Source organism: Moschus berezovskii, chromosome 9, assembly GCF_049115385.1.
Source record: "Moschus berezovskii isolate FMDL1 chromosome 9, NW_MosBer_1.0, whole genome shotgun sequence".
Classification (NCBI taxonomy): domain Eukaryota; kingdom Metazoa; phylum Chordata; class Mammalia; order Artiodactyla; family Moschidae; genus Moschus; species Moschus berezovskii.
This window is the reverse complement of record NC_142468.1, coordinates 10,526,612-10,542,115: the sequence shown is the minus strand read 5'-3', so window position 1 is coordinate 10,542,115 and position 15,504 is coordinate 10,526,612. Positions and strand designations below refer to the sequence as shown.

At 40.2% G+C, this 15,504-nt stretch overlaps 1 protein-coding gene across 1 annotated transcript in view; it reads right to left on the bottom strand.

Annotated features, from left to right (window-relative positions):
- Positions 1–15,504, bottom strand: part of SEL1L (SEL1L adaptor subunit of SYVN1 ubiquitin ligase) — a 57,887-nt gene that overhangs the window by 17,287 nt on the left and 25,096 nt on the right. Inside the window, exons 5-14 of the mRNA XM_055435698.2 lie at positions 14,346–14,451; positions 13,379–13,541; positions 10,640–10,693; positions 10,489–10,548; positions 8,242–8,323; positions 7,754–7,908; positions 5,034–5,090; positions 2,686–2,754; positions 1,250–1,327; positions 122–184 (exon numbers count right to left, since the gene is read on the bottom strand). Coding sequence (XP_055291673.1) covers positions 122–184; positions 1,250–1,327; positions 2,686–2,754; positions 5,034–5,090; positions 7,754–7,908; positions 8,242–8,323; positions 10,489–10,548; positions 10,640–10,693; positions 13,379–13,541; positions 14,346–14,451 — 887 coding nt within the window. The remainder of the gene's footprint in view (positions 1–121; positions 185–1,249; positions 1,328–2,685; positions 2,755–5,033; positions 5,091–7,753; positions 7,909–8,241; positions 8,324–10,488; positions 10,549–10,639; positions 10,694–13,378; positions 13,542–14,345; positions 14,452–15,504) is intronic.

The window sequence follows — 15,504 nt, the reverse complement described above, 5'->3', positions numbered from 1 at the left end:
TGAGCTCTGGTTACAAACGGAACGGCCTAACCTGGGCTGACTGGGAGCGAGTTAAGGAACACTTCCCTACGTCACCAGCTGACTGATTGTTGAAGTCAGAACGTTAGGACTGAAAACTTACAACTTGAACTCCTCTACCGTAGAGGTAAGCCATTCCAAGCCCACTCTGTCCAACTGGGTTGCCCTGCCAAGCAGACCAAAATGAAAGGATTCATTAAAAAAAAAGGCAGGAAAAAGTGACTGCAAGAGAAATAATTTACAAGCACATTCAAAACATGTCTTAGCACTTCCTCCTTCCCATTGGACTACACAGGATACCGAGTTTGGAGACCTAACATTCAGTGTTCGCTGAAAGACAATAAAGAGTAAGTTCACTTGGAATTAAATTTTGCTGACTTTCCTTACGAACATCTGTGACACGAAACATGACTGATATGTTTAATCTTTCCAAAATTAAAAGTAGGTCACTTTTTTGGGGGGGCGCGGTTTTCCACTGGTAACCTCCCACCCCAACAAGAAGATGCTGCCACAGGGCAGAATCAACACATTGAGATCAGTGGCTTAAGGTTGGGTATGCTTAAGGTTGTCGGATTGTTGTATTGAACAAAGACAATCACTGCTTTGAGACCTTAAAGAGAAAAATCTAGTATCCACCTAAAACTCAGAAGGACAGAAGCATCTTTAAAAAAAGTGTCACAGTGCACCTTCTGGAAAAACTTAACTGTCGTTTGGGACAACATGTACTAGTCGTACTAGTACAACTAGTAGTAGTACCAGTAACATGTACTAGTTGACCGAGAGGTTAAGTGCGCACACTGTTGTCAAAGGGTCTTAAATACTCAAGAGGCAGCTTTCTCCGGGCCAAACAAAGTCTAACTTGTGTGTTATAATGATCAAAACTAATCAGTGAAGCTTTAAATCTCAAGTTGCAATACAAACAGGGTAAATTATATAACTCCCAATTCTATTACTAAAATCATTATTTCCCTGGCCAGGAAACTTCTCAGTAAAATTGAAACAGACTTAATGTTCAATGATCTGGTCCCTAATACACACACACACACATATACGTATATAGCTTTTTACTGAGGTTTCTTCCTAATCCATTCATCCCTATGAATCATATTAACATAAGCACTTCCAATAATTTATGAAATAAGTTGATTATGATTAATTCCTTTAAAAACTTATCTCTTAAAGTAACAGGAATATGGCACACATTTCAATACACTGAGTCAAGAAGTCTTACCATGTCAGCAGCCTTTTTAAAGTAGTGAAGAGCCGTCTCATTACTCTGAGGTACGATATCGCTTCCCTCTGAATACATCTGGAAAACAGACAGACCCCAATTTCAATATGAGCTGTAACCTTGTCAGCAATTACATTTTTCCCCTATCTCACGATTTCACGAAATCTTTCAACAAAGTGTTATAGTTTCCCACAGGATATTTTAGAATTAAAAGCAAAATCTTAAAGGTAGATATTTTTAATATATTCTTGGTCATGCCAAATTTATGACTTATCGATAAACACTATATAAAATCAGTTCACTGATCAGTCTCAGGAGAAGTAATCTTACACCCCAAGATAAATCTTTTCTCTCACGCTGACTGAGGGCAGTCGAATGGTCAATCAGCTCCTTGGAATAAGTGATTACATGAGGAAAAGGAGAGCTGAGAGCAACGTCCACTGCTTTCCCCATGATAAGACGCAAGGATGGTCTTAAGTCCGGGAAAAGAGGTAACTCAAGAGTCATTTCCAAAGGTTTCCAGCACTGAATGATTACAGAGCACCGGGTATGGGAGCTGAGAAAGGATGGCGGGACGGCCGGCAGCGCCGTTTTTATCCGCGTGTGTTGGGGGAACAAGGAAATCTTTTTTTGAGACAGAGGAAATCAGAAATTCAGAGCAAGAACTGAGAGGGCTGAAAAGAAAAGTTCTTAAATGCTAACAAAAATACACGGGTGATCCCAATTTCTACACTGCAATAGTTAGAACGTCTAAATGTAAAGTTCTCAGGCCCCAAATGACCAGTTGTGATCGTGTGGCAAATACTGATGAGATTTTTCTCTTTGTAAAACCTTTTGAGATATATTCTACCTGAGCCTCCTAACCCTGGGACTTGGCTAAAGGTGAAAATACCCATTGGTTTACACTGTGTTAGTTTTCAAAATAATGAAAAAGGAAGTGGTGAGAACATGCCGTGACATATGGAATCTGTTCATTAGTCTCTAGACCTAAATGTTTCCTTGGTTGAGAAAAGAACTGCACTGAGAAGTGGGTGATGGCTATCATATTTAAGACATTAAATAAAGTCTGCAGATAAATTTCAACACACTCTAACTGTCTCAACATGGAAGTAAACAGGCAATTATGACAGACTTAGCAAAACACAGCACAACATAAAGAATAAATCCCTTATTACTGCATATCGTACACCAAAAGTAGGGCTGCAGACAGTGACAGTTAGTTTCAGTGGAGAATTAACATACTGATACACAAATGCCATGTTCCCTCTAGGTTACCTAAGAAAATGTCTCAGGGTAGCACTTAAGATGTAATATGCTTGTATTGGGAATTTTATTTCCAGCTTATTTTTGTTAAATTGTAGATGATGAATACCATACATGCTTACTAGGTGAACACCTCTTGCTATCAAAGAAAATGTTCACAGGATGTACAGTACCTTTCCCAAGAAGGCCATGGCATGGGAATTGCCAGCATTCGCTGCTAAATTGAAGTAGTCAAATGCTCTCTGTCAGAAGGAATTTATGGAAAGAATCAGTTATTAATAGAATCTGCCCTTGGTTTTTAACCAAAATAATTACTTCAGAAAGATTAAAAAATAAAATCTTGTTACACTGACGCACACAAGTTGAAGTAATGGCAACGCAACACCTGCTGGTTGCCGCAGGCACCCACCCAGTCCCTCTGGCAGCCAGTCCATCCCTCGGTCCTGCTTCCCTCACCGCCAAGCACGTCTGGAGCCCATCTACGACCCCCCCTCCCCATGGCTCCAGTCGAAGCGGCGTTCTTTCTTGGCGGAACTTCTGCAAAGCGCCCCTCCCTGATCTTTCTGCTTTCATTGCTGGGGTCACCCAAAGCGACTGCTCTTAAGTCTCAACAGGCTGGACCTTCCAGCTCCTTGAAGCGCTGTAAGGAATAGATCAGATCCTTTATCTCAGCACCGTTTCACCTCTGGCTCACTGCACTCCGGGCACACCAATGCCATGTTCCTTCCTGCCTGAGGACCTAGACACATCTGTTCTTTTTGGCTTGGGATGACCTCACCTCGAAGGCTGAACTTAAATGTCAACCACATTTCTTCAGAGACAAGTGCTACATTCCAGTCAGGAATCTACCACTGGACACTTTAAGTCTCCTTTGTAACAATAATCACAATTTACTACACATTTGTTGGTGTGACTGTTTAAAAAAACAACTAATGCTTCTGTTAAACTTGAAGCTCTGCAAAGGTAAGAACCTGAATGCCTTGCAGTGAATGGGACACGTGGTACTACTCAATGTTGGTTCAGTTCACACAATTATGTATTGGGAACGCCTCCTCTTCTATGAAAATTCACCCCTGTGTAACTGCTTCCCAGGTAGGTAGCATACAGCACCAAGAATGTCCCAAAACTTGCTGTAGAAAGGAAAGCAGAAAGTTCTCAACCAGATTTCTGTTCTCTCACCTGAAATTTTTACTAACCAGTTCATTTGGTGCGTTCACTGGCCTAACAACATGAAATTTTAATGACTAAGAGACACCGAAAGTTGTCAAAATGCTGGCTGAATAGTAATTTTTAAAAAGCATCAATATTTGGTATAGTTTCAGTGATAAATGCATTTTGTCATGATCTAATTCTTAAAGTTGATGCAATATGGTGTAGAAAATAACCTTAATTAGAACACTTAACTGGCATGGCAAAAAAACAGTCTCATTAGTCAGACACTTACTGAGAACTACTACACGCTAAGCACTGCCAGGCACAGGCAATGAGGTGGAAACAAGGCAGACACAGCCCGTGCTGTTTTGGACCTCGTATTCTAGCAGGAGAGACAATTATACTACATACTTGACTAATTTACAGTGACAAAGGCCATAGGGAATACAGATTTTCAGAACTGCTAACTGTGGTACACAACCGATTCCTGCAGCACGGTAGAGGTCAGGGGAGACGTATTCGGGGAAGAGACTGGACCTGACTTCTGGAGGATGAGTATGAACTGTCAGGTGAAGAAAGGAGGTGGGATAATAATATTCACTCTAGACAGAGGGACTGGCCTTCCAGAAGTCCCGAGACAGGGAGCTTCTCAGTATTTCCAAAGACCTGAGTAAAGGTCCCTGTGCCTGTGACTCAGAAAGCATGGGAATAGCAATGGAAACAGCCTGATCCAAGGCCTTGGAGGTCACACTGGAGGTTTTGGCTTTCAAGCTATTGGAAATCACAGACCAGTCAAAAGAAATTAAAGCAAGGGAACTGCACCATCAGACGCACGTTTATATTTGCAGTAACCTGCACAAGTTACTGCTTAGGAAATGAAGGCAGGAAATAATTCACATGAGTGACAGGTGCAATGCGGGCAGAAGGGAAGAGATGAGGGGTACACAGGACAAAAAGCAGATAAAAGATAAAAACTGGGGACTGGAAATCAATGTGGCTGCTACAGCTGCACACGCCTAGTTTCTCAAAAACTCAACACTGAAGTCCCCTCAGTTCTAGGAAATACTTTCCAGTAGGAGTTTTCAGACATGTGTCTATCACATTCCTACAGAAAACCAAGACGTTGTTCTATGCATTTTTGGCAGCATTGACAACTAGTTTTGGAATTATTAAAACCTTTCCCATCGCCGCAAAGTATGACCACGTTTTTGTTCTTCAGGTTCCTCAGGGGTTAGATCTTGAAAGCTCATTTGTGATGGTGACTCAATTACAAAGCTTGATATCGTCACCGACTTTGCAAGAAATACATCTGGAGCGTCATAGCTTGCCACAGTATGAAAAGCTAAGACCAAAGATCAGGAAGGGGTACCTGATGGTTTTGTTCTACTCCACGGCCTCCGTGCAGGTGCAGTTGTCCCAGACCAACCTGAAAAGGAACAAAAAGGAGGCAAGGTTTTGTAAATGGTAGCACCTGCATCTGGCCTGTAATTAAATTAGCTCAACAAGAAACATCTGGTCACAAAAAGGGTTCTGTCCATAACACAGAAAATAAAACATTTTTCTTAATTCTTCAAGATGCTACTCTAACTACATTTTTAAAAAAATTAAAAATGTCTGCTTTTAGTTGCAAAACATCCTTCTGAAAGAGGGGAGAAAAGGCATTTCCACACAAACTAAAGAAAAGTTCAAATCTTTTGAATTACAGGGTGTTCTTCAGGAAGTGAGAAAATTACCCTAGGAAGCTTGGAGATGAGACAAGAAATAAAGAGCAGAAAGGTAAATCTGTGACGAATGCTATACTGGATGGACTGTATAAAAGAATAATTATCTTGTGGGGTTCAAAAATACATAGGATTAAAATACAGACAACCTCCAACCAAAGAAGAGAAAAGGAAACACAGAAAAGCAAAATAAAAACAAGAAAGATAGACAACTAAAACCCAAATGTGTCATTAACTACTCTAATTAAAAGACTGTCAGAACAGATTTTTAAAAATGAACAAAATTAGTCCTATGATACTTATAAAAAACATACCTTAAACATTAGAAGGTTGAAAGTACATAACAGAAAAGATATTCCATGTAAATACTAACCAAAAGAAAGTAGGGCAGCTATGTCAGTATTAAGCAAGTTAGTGAGTTAAAGTCGCTCAGTCGTGTCTGACTCTGCAACACCATGGACTATATAGTCCATGGAATTCTCCAGTCCAGAATACTGGAGTGGGTAGACTTTCCCTTCTCCAGGGGATTGAAAGCAAAAAATATTTCTGGAGATAAAAAGAGGACATTTCATGATACAAAAGTTAGTTCAACAGAAAGATAACAGTATTCAGTCTGTATGCACTCATCATGGCTTAAAACACAAAGTCGAACTGAAAGAACTAAAAGAAAGAAGAGTGAAAAATTTCAATCATGTCGTCTCTGCACCAGACAGAAAAAGCAGAAATTCAGTAGGGATTCAAAAGAGCTGAATAAAGAATGAAAAAACCTGATTCAACTGACACATACAGAACACTACACCCAACAACTGCAGAAATTCACACTCTTTAGCATACGGACTCTTTGCCCAAACTGACCAAGTGATGGGGGCATAAAGCAAGTCTCGAGAAATCCCAAACAACAAACAGCAAAGAACATATTCTGACTACAAGGGATTAAAAGAGACTCCATCACCAAAAAAGGTAAATAGAAAATTCATGTACAGTCATCCCTTGGTATCCACAGGGAACTTGTTCCAGGACCCCTTCCCCTGCACAGATACCAAAATTCTCAGATACTCAAGTCCCTTGTATAAAATGCATACAGCCTAACACAACCTCCTGCACATGTTAAATCATTTCCAGATTACTTATGAAATTTAATGTAAATGCTGTGTAAACAGTTGTGAATACTATGTAAATAGCTGCCAATGTGTAACAAATTCAAGTTTGCATTTTGGAACTTTCTGGGAAAAAAAAAGTTTTTTTGAATATTTTTGATCCATGGTTAGTTGAATCTGTGGATGCAAAACCTGCAGTATACAGAGGGCTGACTGTATACGGAAATGAAGCAATTCATTTCTAAATTACAAAGGAGTGAAAAATAAATGATGAATATCAGAGCTAAATATGATGAAAACATGACGGTGGGAGAATGTATTTATATCAGATATCAAGTTCTACAAAGCTATGAAAATTTGAGACAATACTTGCATAAGACATGTATTCTGCATGTGTGCATAATAATGCTGTGTGTAATAATACTGGGTGTATTATTATTTGTAATAGCCCAAATCTGGGCAGAATAAAATGGATAAATTGTGGTAGTTTCATACAACGAAATACTATATAGCAATGCAAATCAATGAATTATAGCTATGCGAAAACACATGGATTGATTTCAGAAACAATACTGAAGAAGCTGATACCAAAAAAATGCCCTAAGACTTTTTCTTTTTTTTACATAAGATTCAAAACCTGGCCAAACTCATCTACAGTGTTAGCTTCTATCAGTCTTAAAATTAATTGGAAAAGTATCTACTGCTCATCCCTGTATGTTTCTAAATCAGAAAGAGCTGTCAACTACAAAAAGATGGATGGTGAAGTTCTCTTTTTTAATATCATCAAAACAACCCATGACCCAACAAATGACACATGACACTTTGATATACGTCACACAGTTTACATTAAACAGGCCTACTTCGGTCCCTGACCTTGAGAAAATCATAGTCTAAGATAAGCAAAGGAAACGAACGGTAAATAGCTCCGAAGAGCATCTGAAATTACAAGTGTCCCAGAGACTTTCTGTTTAGAGGAAGTGACAGCTCTTATCTCGGTGACTCCCGTAAGAGTCTTCATCATCACTGTAATGTTGCTCCATTGGAGCAACAGTTTCCAAACGTGGAGCACACTGGAGTCACCCGGCCTGCTTTTAAGGCACCATCAATGCCTGGGCCACAACCCAGACGAACCCAAATGGAGGGTCTGGACAGTAAATGGGACTCATTTACAGCTAATAATAGCTCAGTGAAAATGCTGTAGCTCCACGTGCTTGCCCCCAGAGACCGTGAGACATAGGCAGTAAACTTGCTCGAGACCTTTAAGCACATACCTGGGCTTGCACATCCCCCTTTTCAGCTAAGAACTGGTAATACTGAATCAAGTCTTCCTCGAGCATCCCGCTGTTCATTCCCGGGTTTTCGACCTCGTCGGGCAGCCGTATTCTCTGCACTACTGAGCCTCCCGTCAGCGAGACATCACTGGCAACTGAGCCGGGGACAAAAACGGGGCAGTGAGAGGGGCGGTGCCGCGGCGGGGAGCGCCGCTCCAGCCGCCGAGCCCGACAGACAGCGTTCAAGGGACTTTTTCTGTTGCGGCCTGCGGAGTACGAAACAGTCATCTCCACGAAACTCAGTTTCTTTCCCACACAATATCAGGAAGTGGAATCCAACGCAAATTTTTAAAAGTACTTCCTAATCAACTAGTGTAAAGACGATTCCACTTAGTGAGCCAGTGACAGTATTTCAAGTAGTACAATGAATGGATTTAAAACTAATTCTGTTTTTTTTTTGTAACGTCGAAGGCAAAAAAAGCAAGTACCATGATTGGCCACAAGACGATAATGAGTCAGTGCAGATTCACAGCTCTGGAGGACCCCGATGCCAGCCCAGTATCGGTAACCCTGTAATAAACACAACGTCAGTGAGAAGAGGGCAGTTTTACATGCTTCAGTGGCATTCTAGTGGGAACAGATAAAGCTAACCATATGCAGAGGGGAATGGTACTGTCCTTTGATACAAACACACGGCCACCTCATTTATCCTGAGTGTCACATTCGGAGGTAACTTATTCAGCAACTTTTAACAATCAGACTACAGCTACGACCTGGGAAACAGATATTAAAGTGCTGAGAGCAATCAAAACAGATGCCATCAACTTTCTGCACGCAGTGTGTGCCCGTTTACCTATACGAGAAAATTACCTAGGCTCTTGCTTTTAGACGAGATTTCAATGTTACTTTAGACACAATTTTAACAAAAATCGATTAATCTTCCAAAGCATTAATAACTCTTAAAGCAGCAACCAACTAGCAATCTAGGGAAGACAAGAAACTACTAGAGACAGGCACAGCGGTACCAGGAATAAATGACTTCAGAATAAGGGAAAGACAGCTAATTATGAAGAAGAGAAGAGAACAGAGCTCTCTGGAGTCACACAGACTCACATAACTTCACCAACTTTAACAGTCCTCAGAGCAGAAGTGTATAATAACGTGTGTAATAATACTTAATGTTCTTAGTCTGTAGCTCCTATTTAAGAAGATTAGTAGACAGCTTTAAAATGAGATTTCTGTCAAAAATACTTCATGTTTTCTGAAAATTCATCTAAAAATAACGTTTCATTGACTGTGGGAGCAATAAACATTTTTGGAGTTGAGACAAACAAATGAAAAAACTTCAAAGTTAGTGAGGAACGTTTCAGAAAGTTAAGAGTGACCCTCTCATTTTTCATGTACTGGAAAACTGTTTACCTCTGTAACAGGACCAAGTCCAAGCTCCCTGGTGTGACGTCCAGTCCTTTACATGATCCCTGTCTACCTGTCCTGGTGATGATCTACCTGGCATTCCCTTCACTGACAGCTGCTTCTTTCTTCAGAAGGATCTCCATAACTCCCTCTCCTTTCCATGCCAGCGTGGGCTGGGTGCCTGTCAGTGATTCCTTGATATGCCCATGCTGTATTGTAATGGTCTCCCGACTCATGTCTCCCTCTCGAGAGTAAATGCTTGCTGTGGGCTGGTTTTAGATCTTATTGTACTAGAAGCCCAATGACAAGTATTCAGTGTTTTAGACTACACAGAGGGAAAATTATCCAGGATCTGCCCGGCTGGCCAGAAAACCAGATTTTCCTTCTTTGTTAAGTCTCATAGTTCTATCAGTGACCAGGCCTGTTGACCCCTTCCAGATTTTGGACTGGTTTCTCTGCTTTTGGTCTTATTTCTGCTTAGTCTATTCTTTTTATTTCTGCAAGAACTTAACACCTTCATTTGGAACATAGTAATATGGGCCAGGGGCTTCCCTCATAGCTCAGCTGGTAAAAAAATTCTGCCCGCAATGCAGGAGACCTGGGTTCAGCTCCTCAGTTGGGAAGATTCCCTGGAGAAGGAAATGGCAACCAACTCCAGTATTCTTGCCCGGAGAATCCCATGGGCAGAAGAGCCTGGCAGGCTACAGGGGGTCGTAAGAGTCGGATACGAGTTAGTGACTAAACCACCACCACCACCACCACCAATATGGGCCAGAGGTCACATGACTGTCTTAAAGTCAATTTATAAAGTAGAAGGCAGATTAAACACCTCAGCAGAAAAGAACGTGGAGGTAAGATGCTATATTTTACCACTAAGCCATTTAAATGATCAGCGCTGTCAGGTAACACATAAGAGATACTCTGTAGTAAACTTTATAGGATACTGGCTCTCTGTATAGTTAGTCCATCATCAATTTAAATGTAAAATCTGCCATAATCCAATCTAAAAAATGATTCTGACAGACAATTCCAACTTAGAGAAAATTGGGAGAAGAGTCATTTATCAGATTTTATTTTAAGGGCAATCAGCCAAACTAATCATTTTAATGAAAAATTGTGGAATCTACCAATTTTCGTCCACATGCAGATTCAACTGCTGTATCCAGTAACAAGAATTTGAAGGACATTCAATTGAATATTGGGTCTTAATAAATATAAGTAAACTGTAATCATGAAAGCCAGAGAAGTGGTGGCCACTTGCAATTATTAATGTTATTATAGTTGTTAGCAATTTTATTACCTTCCACTTAAATCTTACTTACCAAAACCATGTGGGCTATTAGGTTGCCCCCAAGAGCTCCAAAAGTGTAATAAACAAGGGCCTGTGAAAGAATGAAAGATGCTTAATTGAACACGGACACACAGTCACCCAATTCGCATTGTAGTATACAATAAAGTTTTAACAAGTGTTACCTTTGCCTGACTTGAATTAACACCAAGTCCAGAAGCATAGAGAAAGCCAAGAGCCTGAAACAAAATGATAAAAGTCATGAGTGTAAGTTTACCTAAGGCAGACACAGTTTTATAAACCATGAGAAAATGCAAGGGTCTTTAAATGCTAAAAAATGTGAAAGCTGCAAATATGCACAACTGTAGAATTAAAAAGCCTCAGAAATGCATTCAAGGTTTTACAAATTATACAATGAAATGTAAGTTTAAACAAGTAAAAAATTTAGCTTCAAGATTAAAGACAATTTAAGAAAACCAAAGCTGAACACACTTAAATATGACCTTTACTTGAGTCTTGGGGAACAGCTACTATGAAAAAAAAATGCCTCCTATATCATTACATTAAAATATTATCTATTAGACTTCCTGGTGATACAGTGGATAAGAATCCGCCTGCCAATGCAGGAGCATGAGTTCCATCCCTGGTCTGGGAAATTCCACATGCCATGGAGCAGCTAAGCCTGAGAGCCTAGAGCCTGTGCTCAAAACAAGAGGGGCCACCGCAATGAGAAGACCGAGCTCAGTGGAACTAGAGAAAGCCTGCGCGAGGCAACGAAGAACCAGCACTGTCATAAATTTAAAAAGCAAAATTTTCTTTCAACATATTATCTATGTAGAGGGTGGTATACAATGATAACGGGTGACTGAAAGTTGTTCAGTCACGTCTGACTCTTTGCGACCCCATGGACTGATTCAGGCCAGAATACTGGAGTGAGGAGATCTTTCCTCCTCCTCCAGGAGATCTTTCCAACCCAGGAATAGAACCCAGGTCTCCCGCACTGCAGGTGGATTCTTTACCAGCTGAGCCACCAGGGAAGCCCAACAATGGGTAAGGGATTACTAAAATCACTATCCTAGGAACAAAAAGAGGCAGCAAGGGGCTAAACTGAAGGGGCGAAGGGAAAAAGGTCACCTCCCCTGCGAGAGCATATACAACTTCTTAAAAACAAAACAAAACAAAAAAGCCAATCAATCAACGCACTGGTAAGGTTCTACCCTCTGGTCTCTAAGGATCACCCTTGATGATGTGAAAGCATAAGCTAAAGTTGTAAAGACAGGTGCTATTCTCATCCAAATCCACAAGCTCTTCTGTACTGCCCAGTCTCCCTTGAAGTTAGGGAGGGCCACTGCCTCGGATGTGACCAGAAGGGACGCAAGCCAGTTTCAGGCCTGGCCCTTGAAAACAACCCGGGCTCCTCCAGTCCCTTCTCCCTACACGACGGCTTGGAAGTCCTGTGTTCTGGATGGAGGACAGCTACACGATGGAAGCAGCCTGGATCCTGAGCCATCATCTGAAGAGCGGCTCAGGCAGGAGCACTGCATGGGACCTGGCGTGAGCAAGAAATAACTGCTTGCTGTGTGAAGCCACTGTGATTCTGCTGCTTTGTTTCATCAGCGAGCGTTAATTACAGGGGACAGGGTGCTTTAGAGTGTAAAAAAGCACTGTGGTACTGCAAGGTTCCATTATTAAAGAGAAAAGAGGCCTTAAAAGAAAGGCCATTTCTCAGAATGGAATGTGTCTGAAGATGAAGAATGTTATGTGTGCGTATATTATCATATGTGAAGCGGATCGCCAGTCCAGGTTCGATGCATGAGAAAGGGTGTTCAGCGCTGGTGCACTGGGATGACCTTGAGGGATGGGATAGGGAGGGAGGTGGGAGGGGGGTTCAGGATGGGGAACACATGTACACTCATGGCAGATTCATGTCAACATATGGCAAAAACCACTACAATACTGTAAAGTAATTAGCCTCCAATTAAAATAAATGGAAAAAAAAAAGAATGTATGGTGAATTTCACCTAAACTCACTGAGAAGGGGGAAAAAGCCTTGAAAACAAAGGGGAGCAATTAACAGATAACCTGTCTATAAACCGAAACCAAGACTATCTAAGAGGTGCAGACTGGTTACCAGTCCTGTAGAAAACAACGGTCACGATGCCTGTTATTATTTACACAGCCTGAAAACAGACTTCCTCTGAAGGCATTTTTTTTTTTAAAGTGGGCAAAATACCTGTAAAAGTAGGACAAAAGACCCAGAAACCATAAAAAAGATGAATAAACTCAACTACATAAAACTGCTTATTTTACATGAAAACACATAAGCAAAATGAAAAGACAGTATAAAGCAGACTGACAAACAGCTAGTTGCAGAGGCACTCAGGGCAAGCACACGAGTGTCCTTAAGCACAGGAGTGTCTGTCCCCACAGAGCGGAGTGCAGATATAATTCTGCTGCTAAGTCTCTTCAGTCGTGTCCAACTCTGTGCGACCCCATAGACGGCAGCCCACCAGGCTCCCCCATCCCTGGGATTATCCAGGCAAGAACACTGGAATGGGTTGCCATTTCCTTCTCCAATGCATGAAAGTGAAAAGTGAAAGGGAAGTCGCTCAGTCATGTCCGACTCTTAGTGACCCCATGTACTGCAGCCTACTAGGCTCCTCTGTCCATGGGATTTTCCAGGCAAGAGTTACTGGAGTGGGGTGCCAAATTCTGGCAAGATGCAATTGTAAAAATGCCTTAATGACTATAAATGTTCTCAAACGAAGAAAAAAAGACTGTCCAAGAAGACGGGTAAAATAATCTGCCACAAAATTAATATTTACAGTCTTACTTGTTAAAGGAAGTCAGGACAACGAGAGTATCAGGCTGTTAAAATAAAGCAGCACTGCGTGCAGAGAGATCTCCATAGAAAGTCCACTCACAGTCTGTCCCTTAGGAGAACCTTCCTCGGTCAGCTTCTCAAACATCTCTTTTGCTGCTTGGATATTCTGTGTCAGGTAATCACCGAACAAAAGAGCATAGGACACTCTCTCCAGGGCCTTGGTGTGGTTCATGCTTGCTGCCTTCTGAAGATACCGGTAAGCTCTTTAAACACAAATAACAAAAAAACAAATTAGCAACATTTTGGAATTACCATTAAAATTTGTTTTCAAGATCTACTAAAATGTAGCTTAATTTCCTTACTGAACAGAACCCTTTTGATATTTTTACTAAAGCAGTGTTACTTACAAAACATTCTGGCTACTTTTGTTTTTAAGTAGGATACCAGTTCTGTTGTTGGAGTATTTTGGAATTCTAATTACACTAACAGTAATCCTAAAAAGTTCTATTAAGAAAGTTAACTTGATTTGCAACGTCAGAATAGTAATAATATGGTCTCCAGTAAAAAAAAATCCAATGATAACCAGTCTTTAAAATCTTTGCAGAGACTATAGCAAAAGTCAGCTGAAATTAAGGGGACATAAAATGTTAGAAGACAATCACTTGTTTTATGTTCCTTCATTTCTAAATTCTAGACTTTGTAAGAAAATTACAAAGCAAAAACAAAAAACCCCAGAAAACATCTGACAACAATTCCTTTTATTTGTTTTATGTCACTTTGAATTCTGAACAGTATGTGTTCCTGGCACTCAGAAATGACTACAACTTAATCATATACTGCCATTTGCTCGTGGTTCATTCTTAGGACTGGTACTTATAACCTGTTTATCCCAACAAGCTAAAATCTGATAAAAGTAATGTCCCTAAATATATCATATTAAGTTTTCTTGTAATGCAACTTAGGAAATCTTTTTCCCTCTGGCAGTACGTTCCATTTAAAAAGCACTCAGCCATTATCTCGGCACGGGCCTAACTCAAAGGAAGGATGGAGTGGGCCGTGCAACCTACTCTCTTTTTTGGCTTTTCTTGTTGCTTCCATTGAGGATTTTCATCCCGGTCTGGTACATCATTTCCGCCTCCTGCATTTGCCGTCTTTTTGCAGCCTCTTCTTCAGCTGAAAACAAAATGTCAGTTGCGTTTACATGGATAATTCTGCAGCAATTACTTGTCAGGCATCAGAACGTATTCCTTCTCTTGGGTGGGCATGTGAACACATTCATGACTGTTCACCATTTCAAAATCTGACTCTAAAGATACATGGTTGTAAGGATGGCCTTTATCTGACAGAAGACAGGACTCAGGGAAACAAAACTCATTGAAATCACTTTCGTTCAGAGAAAGCACTCTCAGTCTGCTTTTGGAGGTACTTTTCTGCTAGTAATTCTAACTCTGTATACCATTTAACTAAAATTTCACTAGGAGCTTATGATTATATATGCCAAGGTCAGCTAAAACCAGGACAGGAAAAAACAGTCAGAAAAATATTATTATTGTCAAAGAACACTTCAGCCTCACCTGAAATGCTGTATATTTTTACAAGGAAAAAGTATTTGACTAATTATATTAAAAAGTTAATAAAAATTTTTGATTGTTATTAACTATAGATCCCAATTTAATGTTCAAGTTGTCTATTTTTTCCTATACATTAACATTAATACAACCCTGAAAATAAAAGAATTATCATAAATTTTGCAAAAGTTATTTTGGTATTGTAATATAGCATTTTAACAGAAATCTGTAACTCATCCAACGACAGACATATGAATATTTCATTAGGACTAATATTTATAGAAACAGAAGTGAGCTGGTTTTACAGTATAAAAAAAATCTGATGTATTAAACTGGAGCATTTAATCATGTTGGCCTACCTCCAAAGATGGACCATATAAGATGTCATATTCTAGGAGAGCCTAAATATTCTACCAGAGCCACTATTCTGAAAATGTCTTTCGGTATCAACTGAGATGTGTTCAAGGTTTTCTGTTGCTCTTTATCTTCAGCAAGTTTTTCCTGAAAATACAGCTTGCCTTTAGAAGTCAGTCCCTTTGTACGGACATGAACACTTAGGACAGTTCAATATACTGTACTTGTCAAATGTTAACTTAGCACAGGGCATTTCACTCAAGTATTTAGAAAAGGAATTCTCTATTTTTCTTTTAACCACTAT